Source organism: Misgurnus anguillicaudatus, chromosome 21, assembly GCF_027580225.2.
Source record: "Misgurnus anguillicaudatus chromosome 21, ASM2758022v2, whole genome shotgun sequence".
Classification (NCBI taxonomy): domain Eukaryota; kingdom Metazoa; phylum Chordata; class Actinopteri; order Cypriniformes; family Cobitidae; genus Misgurnus; species Misgurnus anguillicaudatus.
In genome coordinates this window covers 1,979,934-1,998,563 of record NC_073357.2, presented here as the reverse complement: position 1 = coordinate 1,998,563, position 18,630 = coordinate 1,979,934, and the positions used below count along the sequence as shown (strand labels likewise).

The following is an 18,630-nucleotide window of genomic DNA, read 5'->3' as shown; positions in this document are numbered from 1 at the left end:
AGACGGTAATGGTTTCTCTTGGTTCATATGAATTCATTTTGACGTATAAGTCACACCTGACTAGAAGTACCAGGACTCACCAAACTATGAAAAAAGTGTGACTCATAGTCTGAAAAATATGGTAAATGCAGAGATACATAAAATAGTTGTCACAGGTCGGAGTGGACCACAGACTTTGTGAGTCACGCCCCTTCCTATGTTCCACCTCGAGGAGGTCCCAAAAGCACCACAATGACCAGACACACGAGAGTGATAAGTACAATTTAAGGCAATCTTTATTAAATTGTTTAAAATGAGTTTGGGAATGGGGAAAGGGAATCTAAAATATTTCTCTCTCTCTTCCAGGAGAAGATAGGGGTCCAGAGAATGGAGAGGGGGAGATCCAACCGACACAGGTAAGGGTCTACAGGGAAAGGACAGGACGGAGCTCCTTCGCCTCCAGGTCCACCTTCTGCATTACTGTTGTTCCCGTGGCGCCCTTCTCTTCTCCTGGAGGCAGATTAAAACACACAATGAGTATGAGGGAAGGCAGAGACCAACTACCTGGACCTGACGACAACGGTTCTTCTCAGGCCTGGCTCCTTCGCTCCAACAGTTCCTGTGAGTGCAAGCAAGGGGCAGAAGTGAGTTAACTGGGACTCCGCTTGGTAGGTGGATCGTGACTGACCTTACAGACTCTTCGCCCCGGGTTGACAAGGCACACAAGGTAGGTTTAACCTAGCCTCGACGGGCAGGTAAGTATCAACACATTCACAGGCTCTTTCTCTGGGCTTACGAGTTTCACAGGGTGGGTATAGCTTTAGCTCGATGTAAGGTAAGTATCACACATTCACAGGGTCTTTCTCTGGGCTCACGAGTTTCACAGGGTGGGTATAGCTTTAGCTCAATGTAAAGTAAGTATCACACATTCACAGGGTCTTTCTCTGGGCTCACGAGTTTCACAGGGTGGGTATAGCTTTAGCTCAATGTAAGGTAAGTATCACACATTCACAGGGTCTTTCTCTGGGCTTACGAGTCTCAAAGGGTGGGTATGGCTTTAGCTTAATGTAAGGTAAGTATCACACATTCGCAGGGTCCTTCTCTGGGCTTACGAGTTTCACAGGGTGGGAATAGCTTTAGCTCGATGTTTGAGTAGGTATCAACAACAGTGGGAACAAAACCATACGTCACCTCTCGGCTTTGTTCAAGGGCGAGAAGAGGGAGAGCTTTTACCAGCGTTCGGCTGTGGCTTGTAGGGCCAAAGATGGCCAATGGCACCTCTGTGACTGAATTCAGGTGGAGCAGCTACCGTGCGTCCGCCCTCCTGGGCTAACACATCCTCTTCGCTTCCTCGTGTGGACAAGCGAAGATCTAGACAGTGGGGTGAGCAGCTCAGCACACACCGCCACACACAAGTATGATTCCTCCCACAATGTTCTCACAGTACCTCACTCAACGTATGCAATCCACTTCTTCTGGGCTGGGGTTGTATCGAGCAGTTGGAAAATTGGTGTCCACCGTCTCAATAGCTCACGCTCGTTTCCACAGAGACCCTCCTAACCTCGGGCGAGTACAGACGACAAGAGACACGGCACAACACTGCAAAGCTTCTGTGTACTCACGTCAAAACAGACTCACACACTGCACGACACACACTTCAGTGATTAATAAGGTCCGTACTCTTCACCTGGCCGGGATCCGCCCTGAGGGAGACTTGAGTTCGCTGCACAGAGCAATGTCCTACCCAGTCGTGGTAACTCCGCACACAACGCCAGCTCGGTCTCCAAGACTTTGGCTCGCCCACCCGTCCCAACACACACGGTGGGGCCACTAAAAAGCAGATAACACTCCAATACTGTTACTTATATCCGTTACAAAGATGTCTTGTACTTTGTACTCACAATCTCTGTGTCATTAACTGTTCTTCCCTTCCGTTCCTCTCTCCTTAGGTGACCCACAGGATGCCCAGCAGCAATGTTTGCTTCGCCCAGACCTTCAATGAAGCACACACTTGGTAAGTATCAACTTTCTCAAATGTTGCTTTCTCTCGCCCTTCTTTAGGATCTTTGTTCTCCTCTCCGTTCATTCGCATAGCGAATCCCCAACGGTTTCAGCCTGCGTTTTCCCACACTCGTATTCCAGCCCTTCGCTTTGCTTGCAGCATTCCTTCCCAACAAACAACACAACAGCGCACCTCTTCCTGTGTTTCCAATGCTCCTTTTATACTCCTTTCACTCGTGTGAACCACCCACTCAGCAATCGCCACGTTGTTTACACACCTGCGGTTGATTTCATTTGATTTGGGGGTTCCCGGGGATACCCGGAAGTGACGGTGTTTGTAGAATTCAGTCCAGGCGGAACCTCTTCTCTCACATTTGGTTCCGCCATAAAAAGTCACTCCGTAACATAGTTGCATAGCAAACTTTCTCATTCATTTATTTTTAGTTTTTGTGTTTATGCAAATATAGGGGTCCCGGGTCTGGATGAAGTTTAAGGCTGAGTTTTAGTCCCAGTCCAGTTCAAATAAAAAGTCCTGTCTTTATCAAAATGTTGATCATAGACTGTGGTTAGAGAGTGTAATGCTTCAACTGGGAATTCATTGTGCTCATTCATCTCATACATTGCATTGTTCAGCAACTGAAAACACATTAGGTTGTCCAAATCAGCAAATCTTTGTTTGATTTGCATCGTCTGGCTGTCAATTACTAACATGTAAAGCAGTCGATAATATCCTGTCACATCCACTCCCTCTTTTGTCATGTTCCGAGTCACCTTTGGAGCACAAACAATCAGGGAAATGAGCAGCACTGTAATACACATGTGCAAAGTGTTCTTTGGAACCCAGACTCTCCAATTGGAAAGAAGACAATATCCATTGCCTTGTGCAGGGGCGGTTTTAGTATTTCTTTCATTTTTGGGGGGGCTTAGCCCTCAGTGATGATGTGAACAGAGAATTGCGATGCCTTTTTGTAAATTGGGACCAGTATTATTATATTAATAAATTCATATAGCCTAAATATTACTCTCCCATACAGTTCCAAGTGTATTTTGAATTAATTATATCTATATAATTTTGAATTATATCTACAGTATATAGTTGAAGATTATGCCTACTATATGTATAGTCAAAGTTTACTGTATGAATTACTAACAATTAATATAAAAACAGACTGTACTTCTCGTTATACATTATAATCAAATTTTTTATTTTCCAGTTAAAGCATGTGACAAGCATGCAACGCATACTCGAAATGAGACCTCTGCATTTAACCCATCCCAGTGTAACACACACATACACAGAGCAGTGGGCAGCTATCCCAGTGCCCGGGGAGCAGTTATGTAAAGGGGGTCGCACACCGGAAGCGGCGCGTCGAGTCGCATCTAGGACAACTCGGAGGTATCATAAACCGGAAATGTGCACATTAAATAGCGCAAGCTTAGTCAGATAGCGTCTACTAAAAAATGCAAAATATACGTTAGCAGCCAATGTTATTCATTAATGATTTGGGACAAATATGATGTTATTTAATGTTAAACTATTTGAGTGGCACGGCAGGGATTTGCTCAAGGGCACCACAGTTGCAACCTGCTGGCCATGTGACTTGAACCGGCAATTCTCAGGTTACAAGCCTGACTCTCTATTCACTAGACTACAACTGTCCCCATCAGAGTAATGTCAAAAATACAAATTTGTGTTATTAATCTAATAAAAATACATTTATACTATAAATTCTATGACCTTTAAAAGGTTTGTTATAGATAATTTAAAGATGAAGAACCACGCACCTATAGGGTTAACCCTTTCTTTATAAAGGAATATGTAAATTCTCCATTGAATATTTGAATTTGTCACTTCATTAATGTTAGTGAGAAAAGGTCTGTCATTTGTCATTTGTTTTATAAAAAGCTTAATCAGCTAGCTTTGCATAAACTTACCATGGGATCAACAAAACATGATATTTCCATTTGGTGTCAAATAGAGAATAGCTGAGAAATAGACAAAGAGGAAAGAAGGAGAGAAAGAAACTAAAGGTAAGCTCTCACTTTTTGGATGTATATTTGGAGGGAAATTGCATTAATGCATTCTTGAGATTTATGTCTTGTTTTCCAGTAAAATAAATAAAGAAATCAAAGATAAAGACTTTATCTTGAATTGTAGTTATTTTCTTTACAGCACTTACTTATTAACAATAATAAACTTTAATGTGTAGTCTGTTCTCGCATAACTGCTCATTTCATCAAATAACTTTTTTTTGTTTAAAAATGTTTTTTTGTCATGTTAAACAACTTTTATTTGAATATTTATGTTCCAAAACTGATGTAATGTATATTTATGTTTAACTCACTGTGTCTTACATCTCAGAAGAAAGCATCTGTGTGAAATTTGTGACCTGTTTAACAGTAAGATGTGGATTTTCAGTTGTCTCTATGTACTTTTCGGTAAGTTTAACTTGTTTATTTTATTTAAGAAATTCTAAATTCAACCGACTGATGGCAGAAACTTTAATGTAACTAAATCCTAAATCACTTTAGATGAAAAACCTTGGACACTACAAAACACACATTTCTACACATTCTATATATATATATATATATATATATATATATATATATATATATATATATATATATATATATATATATATATATATATATATATATATATATATATATATATATATATATACACACACATACATACATACATACATACATACATACACAGATTCTACATTATATGTATGGATTTATGTATGTATGTATGTAAGCAGTAAGGTACGAGAGGCTGTGCTGTATCTTGAATAAGTAACGGCTGAAGGGCATTGTTAGACACAACGCGAAGCGGAGGAATAATAGAAATAATTTGACAATAATTTAAAAAAGACAATACAAAATGAGACAGAAATCCGTTTAAAAGGTATTTGGAATGAAGGCTTAAGAAATCGCATAAATGGTTCTTGAAAAAGCTTACCAGGTGTTTTAAAGAATCAAAAGTTTAACCAATTACTTTGTTGACAGTCTATTGTTCAAAGATAATGCAAATAATTTATCAAAGGTTTAACGTTACTATTAAAAAAAGTGATTTTCACAAAATTTACAATTAACACAAATTATTTGCTTACTAAATAAAATGCATTAAACTTATCAAATTAGCCTGTGGATTATTTGTAAACAATGTATTTTTCATCCATGGAAAATTAGGTTAAAATATAAATTAATGATTCAGATAGACCAGCAGAAAAGGCTTTGCTGGCCCTGACGGCCCATCGCTGATGAAAATTTTCACCTAAAGTTAATTTTTAAGTGTTACCAATTGAGGTAATATTTTAAGTTGATCCAACTTTTCACTTTTTACAGTGTATTCTTAGTTAATTGTAAATTGTTGTAAAATGCTTATGACGTGCCAATTTAATGCTCAGTTAACTGAAATAAACCAGGCTTAATGACGTATGCAACCTGCATATGCAACCTCTGGAGGATGCAGTTGTCCATTTGAGAAAGAGCCATGATTTTATTTTCTATTGCCTTTTTTTGTATGTTTTTTAGCCTTTGTATTTAAAATTTGTTTTTCTGGTTATAACTTGGGACATAATTGTTTTTTATTTGTTGACACAACCCTTTTAAATATTTTTTTTTATTTATATCCTTTTTGAACTGAAAACCCTAATAAGTTGATTCAACTCAAATGATTTGAGTAAACTCATTCCCTCAATTTAATTGAGTAATGGGGTCTCCCAAAACGTGCATATTTAAGTTTACTTTTGGTGCTTATGTAGATTTGACTTAAATTGTTTAGTTCACCAAACTTTACGATTATTTAATGTACTTAAACAATAAAGTTCATTTAACTTAGTGTTAATTTCAAGTGTACTTGTATATTTAAGTAAACTCAACATGACAATTTAACTGAAATTAGAATTTAATTCTAAAGAATTAATTCTATTTCTTTAATTGTAAAGTTATTATTTTTGACTGAAAGCTTTGTGCACACTGCCCTTAAATAAAACAATGACAACAATTTTAAGTTGAATAGACTTAATGTTTTAATTTCTTCCAATATTCCTGCACTCTTAACCCTGATTAATTGACATTACTAGAAATTTGTAAGGAAACTTGTTGCATATAACTTTAGTTTTTATCACTTTATATTATAACACCAAATTAATGACTGACTTTAAGTCAATCATTGAATAAACATGATTCTCCACAGAAACACACAAAACTGTGTTTTTGACATACATTGTCAGTACTGTGGAGAGAAATACAATAAAATGTTCTGAACATGGTTCATGTACGGAAACACTGATCACCTGAATGGTGACTTCACAAAATTATCATTTACAACAAAACAACATCAATGATATAAGAGCTTAAACCTATATGACATTTTATTAACAAATATTTGAGTAGTGCAAGTTCTTAGCAGTTTTTATTCTGTGAAAAAGCTGAAAATAATAAAAAAATATTCAGGCTCAAAGGATTATGAGTATTACTCACAACAAGAACTAATAATTTTAAGTTCATTTTACTTGAATGTTTTAGTTTAATGGATTTTGTAAGCTTAAAAGTTAAATCAACTAAACTTTTAAAGCTTTGGCTTCACAACAGAAAATATTAAGTGATGTCTACTTGATTGTTTAAGTAAAGACAATATCTGGGTTAAAAGTATTGCTTATAGATTTTTTGGTATAATGTTTTTAGCAGAGGTGTGTAGACCAGAACAATAGTGTTCTACTATTAATGTTATTTAACAGTTATATTATTTAATTTAAAGTTAAATATTTCAAGTTATTTTATTTCAAGTTGTTTTATTATAAATTATACCTATAAATTAACCATACTGTTACTGATAACTAAAATCACAAAAATATACTGCATACTTTTTTACAGAAAAATGCTGTAAAATAAGTCACAGTACGAATACTGTAAAATTAAAGTAGATTGCTGGCATCTGTGCTGCCAGCATTTTACGCACAGATTCTGGAAAAGGAATGAACCTAAATTAAATTATCCTTAGACAAATCCTGCATGCATTTTCCATGTATTTTTCCTGTAACCTGGGCTTAGAAGTATCATTTGTGCCTGCACCAGGTTTTCTTGAAATTTTCGCAGTTTAAGTGAGATTGAAGTTACCAATTGAAATATTTTTTTTTTTTTACATTTTTTCGTGTTAATTTTTTTGCATCAAGTGAGAAAATTTAAGTTTACAAACCTCAATTTTTAAGTGTTACAAATTGAAGTAATTGTTTTAAGTAGGGTCAACTTTCACTTTTTATAGTGTAGTTTAAAGGAAAACTCTGTCCTCTTTTAATCACTCTTAAGTTGTTACAAACCTGTATAAATGTGTAAAATAAGGTAAAATAAAATACTTGTATAAATCATGTACATTTCTTTGTTCTACTGAACACAATTAAAGATATTTTGAAATGTTTAATAACTAAACAGATCTGGGGCTTATTCATCATTGACTCCCAAAGTATTGTTTTCTCTTATGGAAATCATCAGTGTCCCAGATCTGGTTTGTTACAAACATTTTTCAAAATATCTCTTCAATTGTGTTCAGCAAAGAACAAAGAAAGTTTGACCTGAAGGTGAATGATGACAGGATTTTCATTTTTGGGTGAACTACTCTTAAGTGTTTACATGCCAGTTTATCATTTGCATTTTGCTTTAGGTGTAGGGATTTTCATCACTACACATGCCAGCTCTGCCCAGGAGGACGGTAAGAACTAAAAACCTCTTTATAACTGTTGAGACAAATCATAACATCTCATTGAGGATTCCTCATAGATTTTAATTTGTTGGTTCATGTCCAGATTTACTCATTGGAGACATTTACGCAGATTAATTTGGAAGTTGCTGCTTTTATCCAAAGCAATTTATATTTAATCTGTATATTTCTTTAATCAGTATTTGTGTTCCTGGGATCAAACCCATGACTTTTGCTATACTAACACAATGCCATACCAATTGAGTTACAGACATTGAACTCCATATAGAATTGTGAAGCAGAATTAAGGGGGTATGCACACCAAAGCTTTTAAACGCGGATGAAAACGCCAGGCAGACGCCGACTGCCATCTTTTTTTTAGCTGTGCGCTTTGGTTGCTGTGATACTTCTGCTTTGTGTATCAGTTGTTGTTGTGATATTTGTCCCGCCCCTCCTCCACTGTGATTGCATGGCCGTGTGAGAACTGACATTGACGAACTGAGCCTTTCACCCAAGGTTAAATATTTTTCAACTCTCGGCTCTCAGTGCTGAGCGTGAAAAAACTGCAGAGTGACGACTTTCAGCGCAGAAAAAACACCGGCTGCTGACTTTTTAAAAAAATGCTTTGCTTGCCAGCCGCCGGCATAAAAGCTTTGGTGTGCACGCCCCCTAAGAGTTACCAGAAGAGTCTGTATTTTTTCATCAACCAGACTGACTTTCTTCAATCTTTTCTAGAGAATGTGGCTTTAGGAGGACAGACTGTACAGTCATCCACAAGATATGTTGATTGGAAAGCAGACAAGGCCATTGACACTTCACCCTTAACCTGTACCCATACTGTAGAAACATCTAACCCCTGGTGGAGAGTGAATCTTCTGGATTCTTACTACATCTCTACAGTCGTCATCACTAACAGACCAGACTGCTGTGGAGAACGACTTGATGGAGCAGAAATTCGTATCGGAAACTCTTTAGAAAACAACGGCAACAATAATCCCAGGTAAAGTTATTACTGTAACTGTGTATCCATATAAAGTTACAGATGAAAGCTGAAGGTGCAAAAGTGCTAACCCTGCTTCTGTGGTCTTTAGAATGAAGATAACCCGGAGTTAAGGACACATAAAAGGCCCTCAAAATAAACAAATATCTGCTATTTTCACTTCTTAAGTGTAGTTTAGTTCTTTTTGAACATTTATTTTATTTGTTGTTCATTTGCAAGGTTTTACTTGATTTACCATGGTTTTACTTTTACTTAATTTCATAAAAATGTAAAATTGTGAAATATCTGAGATGACGTATCTGGGTGGGACAAGACCCACCCACTTTTTAAGACCAATGGTCTGCACAGGACAGTTTTTCATCCCTCTCCCACACCCACCCGCTCACACTTAAAATATCTGTTCAATCTGTGTTCCCCTGTTATCTGCTTAGAATTATTTTTTCTCGACCCGACGGGTCCCGTTCAATTTAGATCAAGTCTTCAGAATCTCACATTAAATTTTTTTTTAAGTAAGATAGAGAGAGTGTCAGGACCCTGTCTGTTATGTATGTGTTTAGTCTTGTTTCTAGTGACAGGGTCCTGACAGCCCCGTATCCTTGTTACAGCAGCAACCTATAGCCGCTGAGACGTTAAGCAGCAGGAAAGATCTATGACGCGTTTACATGCATTTCAAATCCAAAAACGTTTATTGATAAGACAGAATATCCATGCAGGAACATTTGTTGGTAAAAACGTAGCCTACTGTATAAACGTGAATGGTCAACAGAAAGTGAACACTCCTGGCTCCTCACCCCCCTCTACACACACAAAAACAAAACATAAATGCCATTATGTCTTATGTTGTGTGGCCGGATCATTAGATACCGTTGTGTCTGCTCTGTCTGTCTTGTTATGTTTATTATTTGAATTATTGTCTTTGTTTGCGCCCTCGAGGGTATTTATATTATAATAAGTCTTTTGTTACAAGCTGTCTGCGATTAAGTTTAGTCCATCACTATACCCTGACAGAAAGATCCAGCCAGAAGAGAACCCAGCAGACAGCTCTGTTTTTGATTTGTGAAGTGTTCCTGTTGTCCGTTGAGTGTTCCTGGTGTCCGTTTAGAGCTCTGTGGGAGTGCTCCTCGTCGGCTAGCCCTGCAAAAATGTTCCTGGTCAGTGAGCCCCTCGAGTGTTCCTGGTCGACGAGCCCCGTCTGGTGATGCGCAGGGCTTAAAGTTTTCCGGCACTATGCTGGATCTCCGGCGTGCAGCATTGGCTGCAAATAAAAACGTTTTTTTGGACAGCTGCGATTAAACACTAAACGGCTAATGCCCCCTTTCGATCCCCGCGGGGGCAAATCGGGCTTAAAATCTTTACATTTGTGGCCAGCCTTAATCTGTGTTCGTGCAATTGCAACCTATCCGAAAAGTTTTCGTCACTTCAGGAAAAGTGTAGAGAGAAAGGTCAAAACAGTGGAAAACACTTAACTCTTTCCCCGTGCTTGATGAGTTATCTTGTCAATTAAGAGTTTTTGCGGCAATCCGTATTTCTGCTATTATGCAGTAGGTTGCGCTGTTACCCTCCTTATAAAACAATGCGGCATCTATTGATCCAAAAGCAGTAAATACTCCATGTAGGTTTGGATCATCGTTCTGAAACTGATTTCTAACAAAAGCCTTTAATAAAAATATAATGATCTCAGTTTTTAGTTAAAAAATTTGTATTTTTTAAGAAACCTTCCCATATTTGAGAGGTCATATTTGGAAGGCATTACAATTTTGTGAAAATCATAAAAATGCCGGCACTGGCTGGCAACTTTTTGATAAAATGCAACTGTTTGATAAAACTTGGACATAAAACTGTGGATGGTTTTTCTCTCTCAGATGTGGTGTGCTGTATGGTGTGGCAATGGCTCAGTCCATATCTGTGTCCTGTGGTGACATGAATGGACGATACGTGAACGTCATTATACCTGGACATTTCAAAATTCTCACCCTTTGTGATGTACAGGTGTATAGAACAAAAGGTAATAAAGTTAAAGTTACTGCTTAGTACAAGCAAGCATGTCACAGTTTCACTTAATGCATCCCATCATACTGTACGTTTGGGATGTGTCCTATTCACAACTTCCGGTTACTTGACTGTGGTAAAGTACATGACATTATGTCTTTTGTCTGCTTTAATGCCTATTACAACTAAGCGGTGTTAACCAGAAAAGTTACATCTATTTATTATTATTATTTGTAGTTCTGGGAGGATGAGTTGGTCAATTTCTCACTCCAAAAATAACAACATTTGCTTACAGTTATTACTGCAAACAAGGGCAGCAGTGCATAAATGATGATGTTTGATTCATGCAACTCTTTATTATCATGATCCAAGATGGGTTTTTTTTTTGGGGGGGGGGGGGGGGGGGTAATTCTATTTACTCTACAAAAGTGTTGACATGTGAATTAGATCCTCTTGGAAACTAATAACCCAGTTTGTTTGTGTTTGTGTTTTCCAGTTAAAGGTTTTATGAAGATAAAATTTACCTCCAGTCTCAATATGTCATATCCAGCAGAGAAGAACAAAGTTCTTAATAAGGTTAGAAAGACATTTTAAGAATTTAAATGATTCACTGACCTCTGATTGATTCACAGAGCTCTGAATGATTGACTGAACTTTGACTGAGGCTGCGTCCAAATATCCACACTTGTGGTCTTTGCACTTGAACACTTGATTACTTACATAACATATTTCTGGTATTTTGCCCAAGTGTTCTAGTAGGCGTGAAGATCACAAGCGTGCATGTAGTATTATTCACCCAATAGGACACACTTAGCAAGTGTAAAAATGTCAATCCATGCAGTGGCCGCAATTTGCCCCAAAACTTGTTCGTTTATATTTAGGCTACTTATACATATATATGTTTAATATCTTTAAATAAAATGAACACATAACTAAATAAATAAATGAACATTTGCTGAACTTAAAGATAATTATCTACACTTATGTGAAACTTCAGAAGCAGAATTCTTTGCACCTGTAAAACAAACTCTTCATTTTGTGCATGCAGCTATATTAAAGTTTATTGTTTATTCAGTAGTCCCTGAATAAACGACACAATTAGTGTTGTTTTAATGTGATAAAGCAGTATCCCGAACGAGCCCCCAAATTTGTTACAATCCCAGATGGCGTTTTAGGGGTATGGATGGGATGTAACAATATGAAACGATTATCAAGTTTTATTTTGGTGCGTGTATGGAAGTCAACGACAAAGACAGCTAAAATAGTTGGCAAAAACTGTTACATTTATTTATATTCAAAGGTGTTCAGTAGTGTGACAAGGTGATAAAGTTGATGATAATATTTACAAGAAACAAATAACAAAGACACAACATGGGACATTTTTTACAAAATAATGTTTGCACCAATGAAATGTGCTACACTTTCCATTTCCAACCAAAATATGTAATATCCAATATGTATTACTAACTTACAATTAAAAGTTTCCACGACATCTCTTGAGGTTTGGCATCCAGAACATAATGCATGATGAAAATTACACGTTTAGCCTTGAATACTAGGGATGCACCGAATCCAGATTTTTTAGGTTCGGCCGAATCCCGAATCCACCGTTTAAGATTCGGCCGAATCCGAATACCAAATCCTACTTGCATCCTTATTCCATTAACACAGTAAAACACATTAATGAATTATACAACGTCCACAGCAGTGTATTTTTCATTTTATTTAAATTTAACTGTACATTATGCCAGGATGACAAGTTGGAAAACTATTTTGACAATTACCATGGTAAGCCTATGCATAATGAAAGCGATGCGTTGCGACACGCTCGTTTTTCCAATAAGCAAGCAGCTCCGCGCTGAAAACTATATTTAACTTTGAGTGAGAAGCTCCGCTCGTCAATGTCAGTTTTCACACGGCCGTCCAATTACAATGGAGGAGGGGCGGGACATTACCACAACAACCACCCGGCTCACAGCTGAAGCATCACAGCTACCAAGCGCTCGGCTGAAAAACAGCTGGCATTTGGCGTCCTCAAGGCGTTTTCAGCCGTGTTTAACAGTTTTGGTGTGTTTAGCCCCTAAGGCTCACCGAAAGAAAAAGCTCATCTCCACGTCAGCACCCGATGTGTGTAATCAACGGCCGCGTGACGTCGACCAGCGTAGCGCAAGCCTAGGGTTCGGTTCGGTGGAAAAAAAATGTAGGATTCGGCCGAACCCGAACCCCGTCAAAAAGCCCAGAATTCGGCCGAATCCGAATCCTGGATTCGGTGCATTCCTATTGAATACTGCTCCGAAGCGGTATTTGAGACAGTGTGGGTTTAGTGTGGGTTAAGGGCACTGCACTTTGCCTGTTGTGAGACATGGGATAGTCTGGTGCACTTACTTCCTGTCACGTGCAAGCGCTCTTGAGTGGCCAAGACCTCAAGTGTGTGTATGTGAATGCAGCCTGATTCACTGAGCTCTAATTGATTTACTGAGCTCTTATTGATTCACTGAGCTCTGATTGATTCATTGAGCTTTTCCACTGGGTGCAGTACATAGTATCCAATACTTTTTTTAGTACCAACTCCGTTGGGGTTCTGAGCGACCCAAGCTGATACCAAAACATTCTGCAAAAACACAGTAGATCACTGATTGGTCTTAGAGAATTGCCATTACCAGCGTCCTCGCCACCATACCTTTTTTCCCAGACTTGCAGTTTGTGGCGGCACATTCACGACACGCACATACCCAATATATGCTTAAATGCAACTAAAATGCACCACGGGTGTTTATACAGAAACTGTCATGTGAGACATAGGTATTAATAAACACGACGTGTAAACATCTATTTGTGGTGGCCAATTTAACTTTTGTTGCGGAATGAGGAATAACGTTAAATTAATGTATGGGCATGTAATCCAGCAGCAATCATTGCTAGGGAAAATTCAGTGTCCCAACCTAGTGTCCCTACCCAAATCGATGCCCCTGCGTATGCCGAGCGGAGACACATAAAATGTACGTAATCAAGATTTCCCTCCAAACATTTGTTTTATTGTTCTTAAAAGTATTGCTTTTAACTGTTCACAAGGCAACCAACTTTTTCTTTTTCTTTCCTTTTTTATGTTATAATTTTTCTGAGTTTAATATTTTTCTCACTACGTGAACATGATTAGTGATGTTACGTCTGACACAGACGCTCTGATGCTTGCTTCAAACTCGAAAAGTCTTTGCAATGAAGCATTGGCTGCATCCGAAATCTCTAAAATGATGTCCAAGGTATGAAGGCATCAAGCCATGCAATGTTAAGTTTACTTCCCGTCTCCTGAGATACCTTCATTGTCCTGTCCCACAATTCTATGCGTATACAGGGGATGTGATTGGTCGAGTTCAAAAAAATGGCTGCTGTAGTTATTCTTTCACACTTTACACCTTTTAATTGCATTTCTAGAGAGAAATGTATTGTAGTTTTTAAATATGGGATTAGTTTTCACAAACGTTCTCTTTGCTTATACTGTATTTCAAATAGAAATCCATTACGCTGCCTATGAGGTCTCCCCAAATGCGTTTCTGGAAGTCATAGCCTCATGAGGCAGCAAGGCAACAAGTCAGGGCTCATTACAGTTGTGCGTAGGTTCTATGGCCTGGCCTTGAAGCTGTAGGCTACGCGTCAGTTTTAACATATACTTCCGCATCAACTGGAAGCGATCAACACAGTTTTCCGGTTTGGTCATGTGACGTTCCACATATAAAGTATTGCACATACAGACCATATACCACATACAGTATCAATCCGTGTAACCCACAGTAGCGGTGCAAGTGAAGTCACATGAAATATGAGGTCTGAAGCAAATACACTGGTTCACTCCTGTAGTAACACATGAAATTCATCCGTCTCTGTGAATTTCACCTACTACATAAATGGGTTTGAAACCATGAATAAACACTGTGTCAAAGCTCTGACCGGATGGTAACATAAGCCTACTTGCATTTCATGGTTGTCAGCTTTGTTGCATTACATTTCCTTCACCAGCAGATGGTGATGTGCATTTTCTGTTTGAATGAAGCTTCAAGTAATGAACCATATTCGACACAATTGTATCCAAAAGCAATAATGCTTCAAAATGCTTTATTTGGCCATCACTAAACATGATATGTATTTTCATTATGTAATATAAATTTTTTCTGTTACCTGTATGATAAAGATGTGTAAGTGACATGTGCAGATGTAACATTTGGTCTTGTTAGCATAATCTCCTCTTGGCAGAAAACGTTCATTACTGAAACCCACAGGACATACTTTTTGGGTTTGGTGCATTACGATTCCAGATTTGGGGGGGGGGCTTGTTGACATGGGGGCACTGGCCCAACCAACCTCTGTCCCCCCAGAACTGCCCTTATTAAACCGGCATCTAAAAGATAAAAGTAACACACACAATATTAGCCTTCATGAGATAATCTACAACAAACCATTAACTGGCTTTAGAGATTTTAGAATATTGACTTGTCTACACAATATTAATGATGGGCGCTTTTGAATCCCAATCTTCCCAAATGGGACGCACCCACCATTTTATAAAGCTTCAAAACATGTCATTTTGTTTTAAATAACTGGGTGAAGAGTGTGTATTAAATTAGGCAAGTCACATGGCTTCAGCAAAAGTGATTTTGTTACATCATTACAGTTTTGAAAAGTTTTACAAACTCGGATGGCTGCCACTAGGGGGTGTTGAACTATGAATGTCATAAAATGAAATGTGTCAATTGTGTTTATACGGATCTATTATCATAGCGTGTGTATATATTTTATTTTATATTTTCTGTATATATTTGAACAGTATTGTTTTTATTTTAGATGAAGACCACTCTGACTGCTAAAGGACTCTCTGTTTTCACAATGACCTGGCTGAAGGTTGAACCCGAGATAAAACTGAATGATGATAAGTATGTTTGCACAACACAACAATAAAAAATCTTCAAAATCTACATTATATTAAAATAAAAGCGTATATATGATTCATAAAGTCTTATTGTTTTATATTCACAGGTCCATGTGTTAAGGGGAGTTACTGAATGAACAGACTGTCTTTGGAGAAGGAAAGAAACATGTTTTTGTTGTAATAGATCTCAGAAGAAACATACATTTGTGTTTCATCTGATTTATTTCATCATTCATTATACATTATTTCATTCATCATTAATTAAATTATATATTTTTATTCACTTACGCTTAAATTATAAAGTTGTTCATTTAATTCATCATTTAATCATTCACTTTTATGCTTATATTTATTATATAGTTTACATTATATTTATTTTATTCTATTCTGTTCTTTATTACTTTTTTAATGTTGTTAAATCTTATAATGATGCTGTATCGTCTCCAATGGTCTCCATCTCATGGTTCATAATAACTTTACGAGACAAAGTTTCATATCTATTGAATCTGTTTCTACCCAGATGAAGTTAGTCAGACAATTATTGAAGTTAGACTGAGCATTGGAGCAGAACTGAGATTATTTAATAAATCATAATTTAATTTTATTCCTCCAAAGGCGCGTGCTGCGGCCGGCGGCAAAAACCAGGCGCTCAGCGCGCATAAACATAGCTTAAACAGCGCGCAAACGCTCCCTGTCCATAGAATATCATTCAAAAAAGGCGCCTGCAACTGCCATAAACGCTTTTGGTGTGATTGGCCCCTCCCATAATGCCTATTTCGCCCTCTGTTTTCCAATGCTCATGGAGCATCATATACAGTTAACTTATGTGCGATCTACCGGCATTGCCTTTGCGATCGACCAGTCATTACAGGAGATTGAGTTGCGTATTATTCGGTATCGTAAAAAATGCCTACTTACGTCGTGGGGTGTGAAAATCGCACCAGGTCTTCCGTTAAATTTTCGCGATTCATGCAGAATCTCAAAAACAAAAAAATACAACATCTGCGGCTGCAAACAATTAACGTGCAGACTGGGACAATGCAAATATCAAAGAGGCTTGTGTTTGTAGTCGTCACTTCATTTAAAGGTAAGTCATCATTTTTTAGCCCTGTTAGATTAAATTATAAAGCCTCGATTGTATAAAAAGTTTGACCCCATGATGTGCACGCACCCGATAGTCATTCAATGTTTACAAACCTTGAAGGGTTCTATAGAGTAGTATGACATCCTTTATATCTCCGAAGAGTCTTTAGTTTAATCAGATTTATAAAAGAAAGATTAGCTTTACCGAATCTTTCGATAACGTACGGAAAAATTAAGAAGGAGGAGTTACTACCGCAGGAGGAGCGAGTACGAGTCATGCAACACTATACAACACTGTTTAACTGATGATTCACTACATGTTCGTGTCATTTATATAATATCCACGTGCATATTTCCAACATAAGACAGAAGTCTTACTTACCGCATGCAACTCATGACCCAGTTGAGAAAATCCAGCGCATCAAACACGCACACAAAACTGTGCTCGCTAGCCAAAACGACAAATAAAGATGCACCGCATATCATATGCACGACAAAGTGGAATTTGGCTAATGTATTGCACGATTTTTACACTTCGTGCTATTTATACGCAACTCCGTGAGACTGGGCTGGTCTTACCTGCCACAGCCGAAATCTACCCGCATTTGGCGGGTGTTAATGTCAAGCCCTGTTTATAACAGTTCTTAATGTGTTTGCGAGTACTTTTGTGTTGTTTTAAATAAAAATGCAAATAATAATTTTATAAGCTCATGTCTCCCTTTAGTGCATAAGAAATTATGTAATAATGTTTTCATAAAACATCAAAATTACATCAACAAAAATACTGAATACATGTAATTGTTTAATGTTTATGATGTTTTTTTCTTTAAATAACTCATAATGTGTTGAAACGTATGCCTGAAAAGGTTAAACATGAAATCTTGGTGTGGTAAAAATATATAAACAAAAGAACGAACAAGTGTTTCCAAACTTTTGATAGGTACTTTATAAAATGTATTTTTTTAACAATGCAACATTCAAACAATTCAAGCATGACATAACCATCACAATTAAGTACCAGAACTATCTGTTTTATAGAGGGTTTCAGCAGTAACAACATAAATGCGCAGCTTTCATGGTCATCACGTAACTTCTGGTAAACTCTGCGAAGAATATATAACAACAAAGTCCTTTCAAAGTAGTTTATTTATATAACAAACAAAATAAACAACACAAAGATTACATAGGAGCCCAAAACATTTCTTATTTTCGACGAGGTATTTGTTTAAGAGTTCCATTTCAGCAACTAGTCAGACCATTAATCAAACAGAAACTGGAAGTATGAAGCCCGATGAAACGGTCTATAAATAGTTGTTTATAAAATCTCCAGAAGTCCTGATACAGAGATTTAAGAATAAGTGACACACACATTTACCACTGCTGCACACATACACACTACAAGTATGAAGTGAAAACCGAATAGAAACAAACAATTAATATAATTACATTACCTTGAAAAAGTGCTGGCTAGCCAAAATATCTGATTGTTCCCCCACAGCGAGCTTACATTAGTATTAGGGGTGCATCAAATGTACTGTTGTAAACTGGAGTGCAACATTTCTGTGAAATGTCTAAATTGAAGCTGTGCTGCGTGCCAGAGATGTTTAACATAGTTCGGGTCGCACAAAATTATCTCATTATTAACTTATTGTCATGCCACACTAGATGTTTAGGACTTCCATTTATCAGCAGAACACATACATCCATTAAACAAGCCATCATTAAAGTTGTTACGTCCCAATTTGTCTAGGGATGCGGGACTAACAAATAAATAAATAAAATACCCAGGATGGAAAAAACCAAGGATAACTCAAAACACGTGTCAAGTACATATAATCATTTATTAATAACATATACTGAATAGAAAATGTGCAGCACAATACGGTCTCCACGGCTCCCGCCGCGCTACCGCAATACGGTCTCCACAGAGATTACCCGCCGCTCACC

The 18,630-nt window shown here is 37.5% G+C and overlaps 1 protein-coding gene and 1 long non-coding RNA gene across 2 annotated transcripts; both read left to right on the top strand.

Moving 5' to 3' along the window:
* The first annotated feature begins 7,164 nt into the window (after positions 1-7,164).
* On the top strand, positions 7,165-10,721 carry LOC141349191 (fucolectin-4-like). Its single transcript, XM_073859740.1, has 3 exons — positions 7,165-7,702; positions 8,426-8,690; positions 10,553-10,721. Exons 1-3 carry the CDS (start codon positions 7,576-7,578, stop codon positions 10,719-10,721), a joined length of 561 nt encoding a protein of 186 aa, XP_073715841.1. The 5' UTR covers positions 7,165-7,575.
* Positions 10,722-11,173: 452 nt separating this feature from the next.
* LOC129414100 (uncharacterized) lies at positions 11,174-16,170 on the top strand. The gene is made up of 3 exons (XR_012360443.1): positions 11,174-11,255; positions 15,516-15,604; positions 15,708-16,170. It is a non-coding gene; the product is annotated as an uncharacterized lncRNA (long non-coding RNA).
* The last annotated feature ends 2,460 nt before the right edge of the window (positions 16,171-18,630 follow it).

Bases quoted from the DNA above. Each gene is read 5' to 3' on its own strand.
- LOC141349191 (XM_073859740.1), top strand. From the start codon at position 7,576: ATGATGACAGGATTTTCATTTTTGGGTGAACTACTCTTAAGTGTTTAC. The intron at 7,703-8,425 runs GTAAGAACTAAA...AATCTTTTCTAG, and splicing joins CAGCTCTGCCCAGGAGGACG to AGAATGTGGCTTTAGGAGGA. The intron at 8,691-10,552 runs GTAAAGTTATTA...TTTCTCTCTCAG, and splicing joins AACGGCAACAATAATCCCAG to ATGTGGTGTGCTGTATGGTG.